General features: G+C 41.6%; 1 protein-coding gene across 7 annotated transcripts in view; it reads left to right on the forward strand.

The window, feature by feature from the left end:
- The window catches only part of LOC119974568 (protein CASP-like), a 794,954-nt gene that overhangs the window by 689,239 nt on the left and 87,038 nt on the right, over positions 1-18,677 (forward strand). For 6 of the 7 annotated variants that reach the window (XM_038813568.1, XM_038813572.1, XM_038813571.1 and 3 more), the window contains one exon: positions 756-13,465. The exons of the other annotated variant lie outside the window; for it this stretch is intronic. In XM_038813568.1, coding sequence (XP_038669496.1) covers positions 756-1,542 — 787 coding nt within the window. In that variant the 3' untranslated portion in view covers positions 1,543-13,465. Of the gene's footprint in view, positions 1-755; positions 13,466-18,677 lie in introns of those variants that run through there. 7 annotated transcript variants of the gene reach the window in all.

The raw sequence follows: 18,677 nt of genomic DNA on the forward strand, positions 1-18,677 counted from the left end.
GTTTTACTCAGTACAACACCTCCGTCATTTTAAGATACCAATTGCTCCTTATAACGAATAATAACCTGAAACTCTTCAATACTTATGGACTCTCATTCAAATTCTCACATCTTCTGTGCACAGGGTTTTGTTTCTAACCTCTGTTTTAATTTATTTTGGTTATCTTACTACTGTCTCACTGACTAACGGAAATAATCTGTTTACCTTATCATAACCATTCGTAATGTTAAACAGCAACAATTTTATATTTCTATTCCACCTTTAATATAATAAAACACCCTGAGACACTTTATAAGATTCATTATAGAACAAAGTATTAAATTGAGCCACATAAGGAGTTATTAAGTCAGTTTATATATTTGAACTTATCTCAAGTCCACAAACTTGGGAGATGCAAAAGGTGCAAAATATGTTTGGAAACTATGGTTTCTTCCAAGAGAAAGAACAAGCTTTATGCTAAGGTGAAAGTGTACAAAACATGCTTGGTCAAAGTGGCAGGGTTTAAGGAATGTCTGTAGGGAGGAAAGTGAGGTACAGAGACAGAGAGATGTAGGGAGGGCTTAACCTCTTAACCAGAGCTTTGGACCTAAATACCTTTATACTGTTACCCTTTTACCTTGGTTAACCAAGGTGAGTATGTACGTTTTCCTTCAAATATTCATAGTTGTAATGTAAATGTGATGAACAATTGAAAGAAAATCTCAGGAATAAGTAGGCTTTGTCTAATAATTTATTTTAATGTTGTTATGTTACAGATCCCGCATTCGTAGGGAGCTGTTCATAGAAGAAGTGCAGGCAGGGACTCATGGCCAGACAGGACCCAGTGGCTCTCCATCTGTCAGAGGAAGTAGGACGGGTCACAGCTCAGAAGGGGAAAGCTGTGATGGAGGAGACTTAGAAGCAGTGACTGAAGAAAAGGACAATGTCATGGGAATGGAAAATTACAGCACTGGGTGTATAACCCCTCAGGGAGGGCAAATAGAGTCAGTTTGTAACGAGGATTCAGACTCTGTTGTGCAGGCTGATATTAAGGATGCCACAGCGATTGATACAAAGGACTCATCCCATTTAGAAGGAGATGCCATGGTCTCTCCAAATGCTGAGAGTGAAGATGAGGGCATCCTGAAGCATCCGGGCCGAAACAAGAGATTACACCGGGAAGCACATGCATCAGGAACATCCCTGGTGGAGTTCCAGAAAAGCCAGCCTTCGGTCCAATCAGTTGTAGAAGAGGACAACTCTACCTCATCCGCCTCCACGTCGGCAACTGTAGCAGAGACCTCCCGAGATTTGAAAGAAGATACCTCTTTGATGCAGCAGGCAAGCAGTGGGCAGAGCACAGGTTGTGGGGGCGCACCATCCTCTTCCACTAAAGGCTTTCACAAAGGCCTGTTCAGCTTTTCTGACACAGCCTCACCTGCCCAAAAATCAAGCCTGCGAGAGAACAGCTTAAGGCGTAAGAAAGCAGCAAACTTGAATAACATTATCCATCGTTTGGAGAAGGCTGCAAGTCGGGAAGAGCCCATTGAATGGGAATTTTGAGATTAAATTATTAATTATGCACAACTCCCAAGAGTTAGGTATTAAGAGACCTTGGACATTCTGTACTCATTTTATCCTGTCACGCACTTAATGCCCTGCAGGCCACAGGGCAAAAATGCCATAGGCCAAGGTGCATATAGAAAAGGAGAGCATTAAGTTCCGTTCATCATTGCATTTTCAAAGCAAGAGAGTTGAAACATGCAGTTAAGATTTTGTACCCTGAAGTGTTTTTGTGTCATGACTGATTTTCAAACTGTCTGGGATTAACTGTTACAGCTTTGCCTTCCCCCCCACCTCTGCCAAGTGGGCTTCAAGCAGCAACACCCATCGGCTAAAGAGGGGTCTCCTTTGCCATAAAATGGCAGCAGAGCGATATTACACTATTAACTTCTTAACCAGAAAAAAGATTGGAGAGTTTTCAAATGACTAGAATTTTGTAGCTGTTCAGTTGCCACTGAGAGATTGCACAGTCATCTGACTCTAAACACACTAGTTTGGTTTCTTAGATATTTTGAGAATTCTTGCTGTTTTAAACTTTGAAAGAGAAAAAAAACACATTTAGTCCACTTATTTTTTAAAAAAAGGTCACGTAAAAAAATATTTGTCAAAAAAGATGTGGTAGGTGAGTTAGTGTTTTCTTGTATGTGAATTTAGAATAATGATATGTAGTGCACATTGTTTCATAGCTTTAACTGACTCTGGTTTCTCTGCAGGCCAGGGTTTGTTTAATACACTCCATTTTAGGCCAAATCAGGACAAGATCTGAACCTAGGTATTTTATAACCTGCTTTTTAACCTCTAAACCACAAAAGCACGCTGATCAGACCTCATATTGTCTATATGTGTGTGAGAGAGAGAGTGTGTGTGTGTGAGAGAGAGAGAGAGAGAGAGAGAAAGTTATATGTGTGAGTTCTTAGGTCTGGCTGATTTCATACGTACCAGTGCACATTTAGAGTGCGTTACTGCCACCCTTTTCTCAATAAGCTGTGTCATCAGTAAGGCATGTATGAGTTAGCTTGTCACAAGTTACATATTTTTTTCTTGCCATATCTTTAATTAAAACTAACAGTAGATGATTTCAGTATACAAGAATATTTTTGTGCTTATTTATAGGTGCTGTTTTTTTCTATCCATTGTTAGGAAGGGATGAAAGGGAGCAAGTCTTGTTCTAGAAGGTCAGACTGCCGGCAGTATTTGGGATATTTTCAAGTTTCACTGGATAAATATTGGCTCCTTGACATCTTTCAAGCTCCAAATTATTGATTAGACGTTGTTTCTCGGTGTAAATTGCATCATGATTTTTGTGTTGGTCTTTTAGGTCAGAATCCATTGAAGTAACTGTGTAGCACAATCATAACCTGTCATTTTAATTATAATATATGAATTCTGTTTTCTATAATAATTATGGTTGAGGAGTTATATACCTGATATTGCACCACAGTGAGTTGTGTGTAGTTTTTGTAGCAGATTATGACTGTTTATAGGGAAAATTACATTACCTGCATGTTATGTTAATTAATCATATATTTCATACATAAAATTGTACATGTAGATTGAGCACTTAGCTGTTAAGTACTGGTGGTGCTGATTCAACTCCAGCTAGTCATAGGGAAGGGCTCTAGGAGGCTGCAAGGCAGTGAGTTAGAATGAAATCCTCCAGCATATGTTGTTCACAAGATAGCATTCCTTGATATCAAGCTGCATATGCTGAATTTTATCATTTGCAAATAATGAGGTGGAACTGCCTTCTCTCAAAATAACTGTGCTAGGCAGGAGCACAAAAAACAGATTACACTGATACAAGTCCCTCTCCCCCAGTGTTGAAGTGCAATATAGCATTGCTTATAAATGTTTAATTAGCAAGGGCAAGCTTAATTTATTTTCTCTCTCGGTCTCCCGGGTCCATTCACCAACTCCAGCCAAAGGGTGAGAGAGACAAGCTACTTCCAGTGCTCTAATGGGCAGCCCTGAGGAATGGTCCAGGGATAATCCCGATATTTCCCTTTCTCCTGTAGAAAGGTGGTTTAAGATCCACTCCATAATTTGATCGTCCCTAATATCAAGATGTCAGTGACCCGATGAATTTAGCCTGTGTTGCTTCCCATTCTGACCTCTTACTGCCGCCACTATTGCCCCAATTAACCAGAGAACGCAAAGTAATGCTGCACTTCATGAGCAAAGTGACCTCTGCTTGAGTACTTTTATCACAAAATCTTTGGATTGAGACTGTGGTAAATAAAATGGTAATCAAACAGAATATTTCAGAACGGTTGACACTCATCATGCTCAGTTTTCTAGTTGCTGCCCTCATGCACCAAGCATTATAATGACTGCTATAGCAGCACTACTGCTCCTTACAATTCTGTATCAGCGTTGAATATCATTTAAACATAGCTTTGCACAATATTGGCATGTTGGAAGTTATCCTTTGGTTGCAGATGTGGAAGATTATTGCCTCTTTGTACCATTAGGAAGAAAGGGTTGGGAAGGAGGGTTGAAGGACCAGGCCCATGGTCTTGACACTGTTCTCATTTTGCTAACTTTGGCAAAAAAAAACATTTTCGAAGTACATTTTTGTAACTATTTTCGAGAAATGGTAGTCTGTTAATCTGTTGTTTCATCCTCTCCTAAAGCATTCATGCCCCTTTTCAAATTAGTCCACTTTGCAATGCATGCTTAAGGATGGACAACTCAGGAAATTAAACCTTAATTGGAATATAATATAATCGATGTAAATGTAACTTGATGCTTCAGATTTTGATACTATTTCTTAGAATGTAATAACTTTATCCCAGGAACGTTTACAGTAATGTGTATTTCTGCAAGGCCCACTTTAGGGGTTTGAGAATAGCTGTTCAACTGTCCCATAGCCACTGTAATGCAATTATTAGAAATACTCAGAATAATATTGAAAGCTGACATCTTGCTGAGATAAATGGGGCCACATTATTTTTTTACAACGTTTTGCTGTACAGCCTATGTAGAGAAATGAAAGGGACACTGTATCGGCAACGGTATTTTTAGCAGGCCGTCATACAGTTTTGTTCGTTTTAATCTTCTATTTTGTCCCTTATATATTCCATAATTATTTGTAGCTTTTGGCCCATCACTGCTGTTTAAGTTTTAATATTATGTGGTAATTCATAATGACATAATTCATAATAATTTGTACATAAAACTGAGGTGAACAACTACAAACTGCAAATCACCACCTTGGAAAATGTGTGGACCCTAAAAGCAAATAGTTTTTATTGATTTGCAAGATCCAGAGCTGTGTTGAGTTTAATTCTAATGCTATTGGAATGAAGTATCCTCCGTAGAAAAGTCTTAAAAGTGATTTTTATTTTGTAAATAATTCTTGAAGCTGACATCCTGAGAACAATGTTGTTAATTTATTCATTTTAAATTTATGTCTGACTGACTGGCAAATCCAGACTTTTTATTTTGAGAACTGTAAAAGTCCATTGATTATCCCATTCTTCATCCTTGTAATTGAAACCCAGGCTGGAATTCTCCAGCCATTCGCTGGCAGTGGGATTCTCTGATCCCGCTGGCAGCGCATCCCTGCCCGCAGGTTTCCCGGCGGCTTGGCTTCAATGGGGATTCCCATTGGCAGCGGCGGGAGCAGAGGATCCCGCTGCCAGTAAACGGTGCACTGCGGCTGGGAGGCCTGAGAATCGAGCCTCCTCTCCCATTCACAAATACTTTTACATTGGCTGCTTCAACTGAAAAACATAGTATTGCATTTCAGGTGATGTGTTTAGTTTATTACATGAGTAAGTGAATATTAATCTGTTATTATATTCAGATGCTGCATTTTAATTTGCATTTTAGGGTATGGTTTCCAGGCATTTTAAATATATGTATGTGTAATAAGTTTTACTATTTTATTTAGATAGTTTGGAGGGAATGGTAAACTGCATTTCATGTCAAGATGTGCACCCTTTTAATCTCACCGGTTAGTCTGGTCAGAGTGAAAGATTTGTAACCTGTGATTTTATACTGTGTATTTATGGATTCTATGTTTTATGTAACTTTCCTCCTGAGGAAACTAACAATAACTGTGGGCCCCTCTAATTTTACAAACTTCAAAAGTACATAAACTTGTTGATTTTGCTTGCAAACAGTTTGGCAACAAAGTCTTTCAGTTCTTCAAAGTGAAATAATATGGTTGGAAAATGTCCAAATGCTTTGGCAACCATAGATCCTTGCTGTAAGAATAGAGGGACCACACACTGAGATACTGCCCCCTGTTAGAAAAAGACCCAAAAGGCTGATTGGACTTGGTGATGTTTTCCATCACCATTAATTGTGTCTGTTATATTTGTGCTTCCGCAGTGTTGTAAAATATTTGTAGTTTGCGTACGTTTCAGTTCTACAGAGATTTTAAAAATGCTATGCCGGGGCACTTCGTATGCACCATTTCCATTTACTTACCGGAACCGAAGCATGTTATTCATGAAGGTTACCATAAAAAGCTTTACTCTGTCATGTTCTATCCACTAGATGCTAGGTTGAGACTCTATCAACACGCATTCCATTTTTGACCCATAACAGGAAATATGATCTTTGTAACTCTCCCTCGTTCACCCTGCCATAATCTTTACTTTGGGTGGGATTGCGCCCAGATCTTCTGAGATTACTGTCTGCACTACCAAGCCACCTTAAAAGACAATAATTAAAGCAAATATTCCTGTGAACCCCAGCTCAATTTGTGCATGCCAGCATTTAATGCTAACATTTCAAGCTCGTGCAAGTAGCAGGAAGCAAAACAGCAAAACTCTTGTGTGCCTTGAATAGGTTAGTATGCTAAGAATGAAAGAGTAAGACTCTTATCGTACCCACAGTTACCCGTGATTGCTGACACTGAAATGGCTGACAGAAATACATGCAACAGCCAAAAAAAGTAGAATACATTCCCCAAAGCACTTAGAGCGTATTTTATTAAGATTATATTTTTAAAACCTGTTGTGATGCAGTCACGTAAGCACAAAATTTGTAAAATCTGAAGTAGTGGAAGGAGAAAAAATTCTGTTCAGAGCCTTAGAAGTATTTTTCTACAAAACCCTTTTTAATGGTGGCTTCACCAACATATTTTGATGGTGAACATTTTCTCTCAAAAGCACTATTATAAAAAGCAATACCGACATTCCGTGGATTTATGATTGCAATTTTTGTAAAAATTTCTACTCTGAACTCTTTAAAAGATGCTTTGGAATTGTTTGCTGTCCAACAGCAAAAATGCACTCAATTCTCCATGACTTCTTGAAATTGACGAGCACAGCAGATCAATCTCAGATTGGTTTGATACCTGTGCTGAGGCTCCATATGTAAATAAACCTTCAACCATAAGTTCTGGAAAATGGCCGCCTTTTATTGCCAATACTTTTCTATTGAAATAACACAAGGTACACACTACATCATTTTCATGTAGCATATTTATATCTTGAGATCCAAAACCAGCTGTTTCCTTTGGGAGGATCTGTTTAAGAAAGAATATAGGAATCTCTTGTGTTGAATCTCTACAGTTTCTACCTTGCAGTTAGAGTATCTTGGAACTGTTTTCTTAAACATATAGGGTATAACTGTTTTCTTTAAGTTTAGAACTTCAAACTTGTTCTTCAGTTATCTGATTCATTGAGTAACCTTGAAAAAGGTGGGTAGAATTCCTGAGAATAAATATTGACGTTATTGCTTCTCATGCATTCATTATGCAAGCACCATTGTTTTGAGGATTGTTGGAATGTGTCCTCAAGTAAGATGTTTTCTTCTGTTTTTTCTAAAAAATGGCCCACGCTTAACATGTGATATAATGGCTGGAATTTTGCGGCCATTCGCTGGGAGCGGGATTTTTTGGTCCCACCGGCAGTGCACCCCCGCCTATGGGTTTCCCGACGGCTTGGGCTGGCTTCAATGAGAACTCCCATGGTCAGCAGTGGGAGTAGAGTATCCTGCTACCAGCGAATGGTGCACCGTCTCACACTGCCAGGAAACATGTGGCTGGGAGGTCAGAGAACCAAGCATTAGTGATGTAATTAATTTGTGCCCATTATCCACTAACAGAGTATGTCTCCCAAATAAAAACTGGAAATGCTGGAAATACTCAGCAGGTCAGGCAGCATCTGTGGAGAGAGAAATAGAGCTAACTTTTCACATTGATAACCTTTCAAAGATGAATGGTTATCAACCTGAAATGTTAATTCTGTTTCTCTACAGAATTGCCTGACCTGCTGAGTATTTCCAGCACATTGTGTTTCTGTTTCAGATTTCTAGTATCTGCACTATTCTGCTTTTCTGTTATTGGTCATAATTTAACACATGAAATACAGAGAAATGGTGTTGACTGCCACTAGTTAAATGTTATGAAGCAGAGTACCATGAGCGTGGATATTCGGCAAAATGGATATTTCAAGGAGCTTTACCCTGCACCCTGTTTGGAGAATTTTTCTTTTAAGTCAACACCTAAGTTTTTATCTGTGAAAATGGAATCACCAACATCATTGGTCTGAAGAATATTCTGTTAAAATAACCCTCATTGCCAGTAGTATGCTCGTTCTTCTATCTTCAGTGTGAAATTGTAGGCCCTAACATTTCTTTAGTTTGTGATCAATAGTTTATTCTGTGTAGCTAGGACTTTGGCATATTCACAACTGCTGTTTTTAATTCGCTTCAATGGCAAGTGGAGTTGGGTTGATTGAGATAACTAATTAAAGGATTACCATGTTGCTCCAATTCTTCTCCCTGGTATGGAATACGCTGCCCTTGCCGAGACTATCATCTAGTAACCTAATGAGAATGATACAAGTTTCAATATTGAGCTAAGACGTAAACATGTAACCAGCTCTCTGGGATTGCTACTATAATATTATTTGTATAATTGTTGGGTTTGATTTCCTCATTGCTACATTCAACAATTTATTCCTTCAATGCTCTGCCAACTTTACCAAACCCACCAGGAAAGATACAATGACCAGTACAACTTTTTGTATTGCACTTCTGTCAAAAACTGCCCAAAGACAACATTTTCTTTATACGTAAAGTTAGCTTCAAAGAGAGGAAGCTTCTCATATATATAAGCAACCACGTTGAAATATTGACCTTTTGCTAATCGAGAGCCAGGATCTACATGTTTTGAAGCAAGTGAGACCACAGTTGCTTCATTAGTGGGCAATGTCATGGCTTTTGAAATAGCTAACAATAACTCAAATTATCTGAGTATTAATATGTTTTACTTTGATGTTTATTTGGAGGAATTATCTAATTCGTTCAATTTCCAATGGTCTTAAAAACCTCAATTTTTCTCTGCATGAATGTATCCATAAAACTCACCTCAATACAACTCAATCAATTGACTAAATCATCACAATAAGTATTTATATGCAACTGTATGGCACAGATACAATTTTCCAGCACTTGTCCCCATATGTAAATATCCAGCACTAGACTTGAGGCTAGGATCAGTGATTGCTTTGTTACAATTAGTATGAGTAATAGACTTTAAAGCAAAATGTGCTTTAAAGACAAAAACTGCTGGAAATACATAGAAAGGCATTCAACATCTGAAAGAGGAAGTTTTCCTGTTTCTCATCGACTCTTCGGTTTGGCCCCGTGAACATCTGCACTTTCGCCCCAACTGCCAATAAACAAATCCTCATTCCACCACATTCCTGCCACTTACCCAATGCCATCAAGTTCTTTGTTCCTCTAACTCTGATTCTCCGTGCACATACCCCAATAGCAACAGAGCTTTCTTTAACAATTCCGCATTCCCAAATTACAAGCATTCTCAGAACCTAATTGTTTGCGTGCATGTGCAGCATATTTTTGGTCATCAACAAACTTCCCCTAGCCATGTTCTTTTTCTATATGGAATGTTTAATGACACAATATAAAAGTAAGGTTGTAGGTTACTTTAAAAGGTCCAAAGATGCGCAGGTTAGGTGGATTGGCCATGCTAAATTGTTTCTTAGTGTCCAACAGTTACGTGGATTGGCCATGCTCAATTGCTCCCTAGTGTCCAAAGGTTAGATGGGGTTTCGGGGATAGGGCGGAGGATTGGGCCTCGGTCAGGGTGCTCTTTCGAAGGGTCGGTGCAGACTCGATGGCCAAATGACTACAGGGGTTCTATAACTTAATGAGGGCTGGTTTCTGATGTTTTATCAACAGATGTCTGGAGTTTTTGTGTTTCTTATAAAGCTTTGGACATGATTTGTCGATTGCCGAGTACCAATGTCAAATATATAGCTTAATGTACAGATTTCAAATGCAGTTTCTTTTAAATTCAGTATCAGGATCACCACCAAGACTGTCATTTATTGTTGATTTGCAGTTACCCTAAAAGGGTGAAAATGCCCCTTCTTGAACAGCTGCAGTTCTTTGTAGCAGTTTGATACATCTGAGCTACAACTTTCAGAACCTAGTTGGGAGTGAAATCATGGTAGGAGACGAGGGCCACATAGAGGTCAGGCAGGGTAAAGACTTGGCCTTCTTCCCTAAAGTTCAGGAGTGAAGCAGGTGGATCTTAAGACAATCTGGGCAGCTTCTCTGATGGCAGATATTTTTAAAATTTCTAGCTTTATTAAACAAATTCTCCAACAGCCCTCGTGGGATTTGAACTCGTGTTCATCTGGATTATTATTCCAAATTTAGAGTTTTTATCCAGTAACAACCACTACACTTGCTGCTTAGCATTTTCTGTTAGAAATTTCTAATTCACTTCCAGCATGCTGTATGCACCTGGATATATCAGATTTTCATTTCCTCCCGCTTTTGATGCTCAAGATAGATGCCTGCATGGCTTAACCTGATACAAAGAAGGCTGATTTATTGAAAAGTTGAGAGTAGCTAATAGAGTTAAAGTCTATCCTTATATTGATTATGATGAAAAACAATTGTTAATTTGTTAGTAATACTTTTAAACAACCAATAACAACACAATTGCTTTAATAACGATTAATAAATAATGGGGCGGTCACTAATTCTGGAACCTAAAACTCCGTTTGTCAAAGACTCCACCGTCAAGGTGTGCTCTATTTTTATTTGCTGTTTTTCATTTAAGAATCTTTAAAGCCCACATTAATTGGAAGGGAGGTATATAATTTTAACACATTCATATTTATATTTATACCTAGCATATAATCTCTAGTGTCTATTTTGTGAGATTAATAGTTGCAGCGATGTCAGTAGCAAAGGTTTTACAGTCCAGTCTAAAAGATGCTAAAATAATTCAAAAGTATCCTCTTTAGATAATACGTGGTGATTTTGGTTTTAACCAACTTTCACCTCGTTCTCTTCACATAAAAGAGCTATTTTATGGCCAGGAAAGCTATCTTGACATAGTACTTCCTTGGGAGACAGTTACACTTAATCTACAATTGAGGACCGTACTGATAACGTTGGCCAGGTTATGATATAGGTCCCAGTGGGTCTCTATTCCCTTGCTTTGCAGATTTGTAATTTTCTTATGTATCCCCAAGTTTTCATTTTTAATATATGTTGGTAACTGTGTGTTCAGGTTTTGGCTAAAGTTTACTGGGTTGTGTTGTTCTAAATATTAAGTATTGCAAGGTTACAAAAGCAAAAATTAAAATGATACAATTACACCTTGGCAAACAATAACGGTGGAATGTGTGATTTTATACCAATTTTCACCGATGTGAAAGTTTGAACGTTTTATCGGAACACCTAAAGACATAAGAATTTAAAGCCTGGTTTATTTTCCAGTATTTTATTTCACATCACACACATCCGTTTTCTGCTGGGGAAGAGGAGACAAAAGTAGCTCACAGAAAAGATCAGTCATGCACAATATTAGCATAAAAAGGATATAACAAAACTGGATTTCTAAAACACCTGAGAATCTAGTAATTCCATGTGATAAAGACAGCACTTTTGACTTATTTGGTCACTAAGCATTTACCTGGGCCTTGGATTTCTCCACATTGACCATCTGGTGGCAGCTGCATTTCCTGTGAGTTTGGATGAATGAAGTCATGCCTCAGAAGATGGACTGTTTTGCCATGTTGTGGCACACACGCTTAGTGACAGCCTAACTGAGAACAGGAACAATAATCAAGGTGAAAGGAATGGCTTTTATATGGACAGTAGTGGCTCTGCATTTTCTCTAGTGAAAAAGTCAACTCTGAATTTTAGGCCAAGCTTAGCACCATTGAAGTACAGCCCAAATATTGATTGGTGAGCTGCATTCATATCGTCTAAGTTGGAGGGGAGCATGATTTATCCTCAGGATTTGGAAAATAAATAAGTGATTAATAATGTATGGAATGAGCTGCAGGGTGGCAGCGTTTCCCAGGCTTAGAAGTGTAGGTACATCCTGTACTTGTTTATTGGTGTTAGCATATACCTGCTCTCACTGCTTCACTCCCAACAAAGACCCTGAAATTGTCACCTAAATTCTACATTCAAAAAAGCAAGGTTCATATATTGTAGGGTCTCCTTGAGATTGATCTGGGACCAGTGTGTATCATTGTCCTCTGAACAAGTGGAAATCATCATAAGAATGAATATGGCTGAAAGATTTTAATACATTTCGGAAGGTGGTTATGGACAGTTCAGTGCCCTGAATGTTAGTTTGTACAGGGTGATACTCTGAGACAATGTACCACTCTTTCAGAGCCCACTTTCCCATTCTTGCAATGTGCCCAAATGCGATATAACAAAGTGACACCCTTGGCCCAATCTCATTCTCATATATGAACCATCTTGGCCTGTTTGCAGGCTGCTGTCCCTCAAGAGTTGCAGTAATACTATGAACTGCAGTGCTCGCTATCAACAGTTTATTTTGGTTGGTTTCAACAGAATAACATCTATTGTTAACCTCCAGCATGAATTGTAAGCCAATGATTCATGCTGTGTTTGAGCGAACAAGTAAGTTAACATTTCAAGTGTCACCATTTATTCAATTTTGAAGAATGGGTTACATTTGAAACTTTAACTTGTCACTTCTCTCCTCGGATGCTGACTGACCTACTGAATGTTTCTGGCATTTTGTTTTGGATTTCCAACATTTGCAGTTTTTCCCATTTACATTGTACACATTTTCGAATCGTATGACATTGAATGGCAGATTAGCCTGATTTATGTCTGTTGAGCTTGGTCAGTTGGTTGTTACGTTGCGGTTTATGTAAAACTGACTCATAGTTTATATGTTTAGGTCAGACAGTGGTTGTAACTTTTGTTCCAGCCTCCTAGAGCCTCCTACAAGCCAAGTTGTTGAATACTGAGTAGAAAGAATAGAAGGTTTTATTTGCAAAGCATTTTTCTTTTTATAGGGGGAAGGTGGTGGGAATTCATGGAACTGTACGTGAATCATTTGCAATAATGACTTGCCATGGATAAACAGTGTCTGAAATGCTCCATGTACTACTGCAGCACACGTGTGGCACACTGACCTGGACTATTTTATTTAGCTTATCTCTTTCCCCCCGCTCCCTCAAAAGTGTGTTGTGGTGTCTCGCAGTTTAGCAGTATTTCTTTTTGCTATCATGCACTAAATGTCTTAGACTTCTTTTAGAATTTGCTGTTCACAGGTAGTCACAAAGAAACTTCACAAATAATAAACCCAGTTGACCAAAAAAGTTGTCATTTTTGTGCACACAGCTTTATGCCACCTATTCTTTTCACTGTGATCCACGTTTCGTAACTGTTTTTTCTTGGTATTTGTTAGAAACTGGGTGAAACTTTTCTGTATGGCTGGCAGTAGTGGAATCTACTCCCTCCATTGGCAGAACTAGCTTTCTTTCTGTCTCTGGTGATTAGCCATATAGCATACTCTGTTCTCAGCACTGTAAGCAGTCCCTATATGATATGGAGAAGCAATATCACTGTATGAAACTCACATGATGTATTATTCACTAGCACCCTAGGTGTGATAATTGAAGTAAATATCTTTTATACAAACACAGCACTGGCCTGCATTGTCTTTATTTATGCATAAAGCCTTGAAGAAAAATGTACTTCCTGATGTTACACAGAGGCCACATTCTCATGTTATTTCTGCTGTATCAAAAATATTTTTTGAAATCCTTTGTCGTCTTTTCCTTTTATAGGGACAATGGCACTCACTCTGAAAAGCTTGAGCCTTACATGTAACATTTTTAGTTTAACCCTCATTGCACTAGTGTGAGAACAGACAAGCTCAGACTAGAATTGTTTCACGTTGAGGATAATGTTTGTATCCCCACTAACCAGGAGCAGCTGCTTGGTTGTTCTCTCCTCACAGAAATGGCAGGACATTCACATTGACTGTTTCACACCTGCCTGATGGAGACCTTCTGATCAACAGTCAGACCAGTCAATTACTTCTAGTTATAATCTGGTAAGAAACTCCAACCTGCTTATTCCTTTAATGTGAATTTTCAATAACTGAATATCCACCTTTAGTTAACTTGTGGTTGAATCGGAACTAGTTTTGTGCTTCAGTCTAATGGGGCAGCACGGTAGCACAGTGGTGAGCATAGTTGCTTCACAGCTCCAGGGTCCCAGGTTTGATTCCGGCTTTGGGTCACTGTGAGGAGTCTGCACGTTCTCCCCGTGTGCGTGGGTTTCTTCCAGGTGCTCCGGTTTCCTCCCACAGTCCAAAGATGTGCAGGTTAGGTGGATTGGCCATGATAAATTGCCCTTAGTGTCCCAAAAGATTGGGTGGCGTTACATTAATTAATTATATTTTAGAATTAATTTTTTTAAATATAAATTTAGAGTGCCCAATTCATTTTTTCCAATTAAGGGGCAATTTAGCATAGCCAATCCACCTATCCTGCACATCTTTGGTGATGGGGGCGAAACCCACGCAAATATGGGGAGAGTGCAAACTCCACACGGACAGAGCTGGGATCAAATCTGGGACCTCAGTGCCGTGAGGCAGCAGTGCTATACTTTAGATTTTAGAATATATAATGGACTGTTCAGTCCTATATTTAAGCACTCAGGCCATTGAGTCATCATTAGCACATTGAAACCTGTTAATCCACCAGGTTTATGCAATTGCATTTGTAGATTTCATTGCTTAGTCTTGTGCTATATACTTCACTTGTGGAGCAAGGATAGATTTTGCTGCAAATTGTCCACTTTTCTGTTATTTATTAGTTATCTTTCTCTGCATCAGTACCTCCAATAAAAATCCAACTCCCCAGGAAACACCTGTAAGATGTTGAAACCACTAGCTTTTAAGTGTTGTCAGTACAAAGCAAAATAATTCTAGTCAATGGCACTGCCATCAAATGAGATTTCAAATTATACTTTGTGTCAATTTCACTTCTAATGGCTCCATATAATTATAAGTAGGGCATTCAGTCACTCCTGAGCTTGGTCTGAATATGTGCTTGAATACTGTTGAATTGTTTGATTCTGAGATTCAAAACCCTATTTTCCACTACACAGCTCCAACGATTGAGGTGACAACACTCTGTATCAGACATCTTTTATGTACACATTAATTTGCTTCTCACAATATCCATATCTCCAGAGAGACAAAATAGACATACCTCTTCATTAATTAACCTGAGGCCCGATATTCCAGCCCGCAATCTATTGTATAGCCAATGACGGGTAGGAACATTTTAATACTTGTACATGGAACCTGGTGTTGTATATTACATTAAACCAAACATAATGTGGCAACAACATACAACTTATTTTGTTAGGAATGTGGCCTTTTGGTGTGCAGAGAAAACAGTATTAAAACACTCATTCAAACAGCAATGTACCCCTTGTAAGGTCACTTGTAATTGTTTGCGCAGTCAGGGATGGTGGGAGAGGGGGGCTGCTTGTGAGCGTTTTACTGGCTTTCTTGTTTAATTAGCAATAGCATGAAAGACGTTTCAGTGCCATTTAAACAGCTGCCTCCCTACTTATAGTACATGAGTGAGCAGCACTGCTCCTTTCAAATCCATTTCCTAACACAATAAGAAGAAAAAACTTGCATTCTAGAGCACTTTTCACAACTTCAAAATACCCTAAAGCATTTCAGGCCCAAAGTACTTTTAAAATGTGACAATTTAGGAAAAATCAACATTTATTATTCAGATTTACCCTTCACCTTGGTATGAATGATATTTGGAATACAGGAATAGCAATCTTTGTGTTGGCGATTGGTACTTATATCCTGCAGTATCTATCTGCTATTGTAGACCATATTGCAGGAGCTCTTTTCATTCATTGGGCGAAATTCTCCCCTACCCAGCGGGGCGGGGGGTCCCAGCGTAGCGGAGTGGCGCCAACCACTCCAGCATCGGGCCTCCCCAAAGGTGCGGAATTCTCTGCACCTTTAGGGGCTAGGCTCGCGCCGGAGTGGCTCCTGCTCCGCCGACTGGCGCCAGTGTCGGGCTGGCCGAAAGGCCTTCGCCGATCGGCGTAAGTCCGCGCATTCGCCGGAGTGTCAGCAGCCGCTGACGTCACCACCGGCGCATGCGCGGTGGAGGGGATCTCTTCCGTCTCCGCCATGGTGGAGGCCGTAGCGGCGGCGGAAGAAAAAGAGTGCCCCCATGGCACAGGCCCGCCCACCAATCGGTGGGCCCCGCTCGCAGGCCAGGTCACTGTTGGGGCACCCCCCGGGGTCCGATCGCCCCGCGCCGCGCTCCCCCCCCCCCCCCCCCCCCCCCCCCGGGCCCGCTCGCGCCACCTGCTCCTGCCGGCACAGAAGTGGTTTAAACCACGTCGGCGGGAGAGGCCTGACAGCGGCGGGACTTCGACCCATCACGGGCCAGAGAATCGCCGCGTGGGGCCCGGCAATCGGCAGGGCGTGATTCCCGCCCCCGCCGATTCCCGGGTGGCGGAGAATTCCAGCCACGGCGGGGGCAGGATTTACACCGGCCCCGGGCGATTCCCCGACCCCGCGGGCTCTCTCCACACACACACTCAAATTGTACCCAGACTCTCTCCACACACACTCCCACTGTACCCAGGCTCTCTCCACCCACACTCCCATTGTACCCAGACTCTCTCCACACACACTCCCATTGTACCCAGACTCTCCCCCCACACACTCCCATTGTACCCAGGCTCTCTCCACCCACACTCCCATTGTACCCAGACTCTCTCCACACACACTCCCATTGTACCCAGACTCTCCCCCCACACACTCCCATTGTACCCAGGCTCTCTCCACCCACACTCCCATTGTACCCAGACTCTCTCCACACACACTCCCATTGTACCCAGGCTCTCTCCAACACACACTCCCATTGTACACGGGCTCTCTCCACACACACTCCCATTGTACCCAGACTCTCTCCACACACACTCCCATTGTACCCAGACTCTCTTCACACACACTCCCATTGTTTCCAGACTCTCCCCCCACACACTCCCATTGTACCCAGACTCTCTCCACACACACTCCCATTGTTTCCAGACTCTCCCCCCACACACTCCCATTGTACCCAGACTCTCTCCACACACACTCCCATTGTACCCAGACTCTCTCCCCACACACTCCCATTGTACCCAGACTCTCTCCCCACACACTCCCATTGTACCCAGACTCTCTCCACACACACTCCCATTGTACCCAGACTCTCTCCACACACACTCCCATTGTACCCAGACTCTCTCCCCACACACTCCCATTGTACCCAGATTCTCTCCACACACACTCCCATTGTACACGGGCTCTCTCCACACACACTAACTCCCATTGTACACGGCTCTCTCCACACACACTCAAATTGTACCCAGACTCTCTCCACACACACTCCCATTGTACCCAGACTCTCACCATACACACTCCCATTGTACCCAGACTCTCCCCACACACTCACTCCCATTGTACCCAGACTCTCTCCACACACAGTCCCACTGTACCCAGACTCTCACCACACAGACTACCATTGTACCCAGACTCTCTCCACACATACTCCCACCATACCCAGACTCTCACCATACAGACTACCATCGTACCCAGGCTCTCTCCAACACACACTCCCAATGTACCCAGACTCTCTCCACACACACTCCCATTGTACCCAGACTCTGTCCACACAGACTACCACCATACCCAGACTCTCACCATACAGACTACCATTGTACCCAGGCTCTCTCCAACACACACTCCCAATGTACCCAGACTCTCTCCACACACACTCCCATTGTACCTAGACTCTCTCCACACAGACTACCATTGTACCCAGACTCTCTCCAACACACACTCTCAATGTACCCAGACTCTCTCCACACACACTCCCATTGTACCCAGACTCTCTCCACATAGACTACCATTGTACACAGACTCTCTCCAACACACACACTCCCGTTGTACCCAGACTCGCTCCGACACACACATCCGTTGTACCCAGACTCTCTCCAACACGCACACTCCCATTGTACCCAGACTCTCAGCACACACACACTTGCATTGTACCCAAGCTCTATCCACACTCTCCCGTTCTTCCCGGACTCTCAACACACACACTCACATTGTACCCAAACTCTCACTACACACACACTGACATTGTACCCAGACTCTCAGCACACACATGAGCGTTCGACCCAGACTCTCCCCACACACACATTCCCGTTGTACCCAGACTCTCCTCACACACTCCCTTGTACCCAGACTCTCAGCACACACAGTGCCGTTATACCCAGACTCTCACCTCACACACTCACATTGTACCTAGACTCTCTCCACACACACTCCCATTGTACCCAGACTCTCTCCACACACACTCCCATTGTACCCAGACTCTCTCGAAATACATCCCATTGTACCCAGACTCTCTCCACACACACTCCCATTGTACCCAGACTCTCTCCACACACACTCCCATTGTACGCAGACTCTCTCCACACACACTCCCATTGTACCCAGACTCTCTCCCCACACACTCCCATTGTACCCAGACTGTCTCCAGCACACACTCCCACTGTACTAAGACTTTCTCCACAAACACTCCCTTGTACCCAGACTCTCTCCACACACACATTCCCGTTGTACCCAGACTCTCCTCACACACTCCCTTGTACCCAGACTCTCAGCACACACAGTGCCGTTATACCCAGACTCTCACCTCACACACTCACATTGTACCCAGACTCTCCCCCCACACACTCCCATTGTACCCAGACTCTCTCCACACACACTCCCATTGTACCCAGACTCTCACCTCACACACTCACAT

Source organism: Scyliorhinus canicula, chromosome 12, assembly GCF_902713615.1.
Source record: "Scyliorhinus canicula chromosome 12, sScyCan1.1, whole genome shotgun sequence".
Taxonomy (NCBI): Eukaryota; Metazoa; Chordata; class Chondrichthyes; order Carcharhiniformes; family Scyliorhinidae; genus Scyliorhinus; species Scyliorhinus canicula.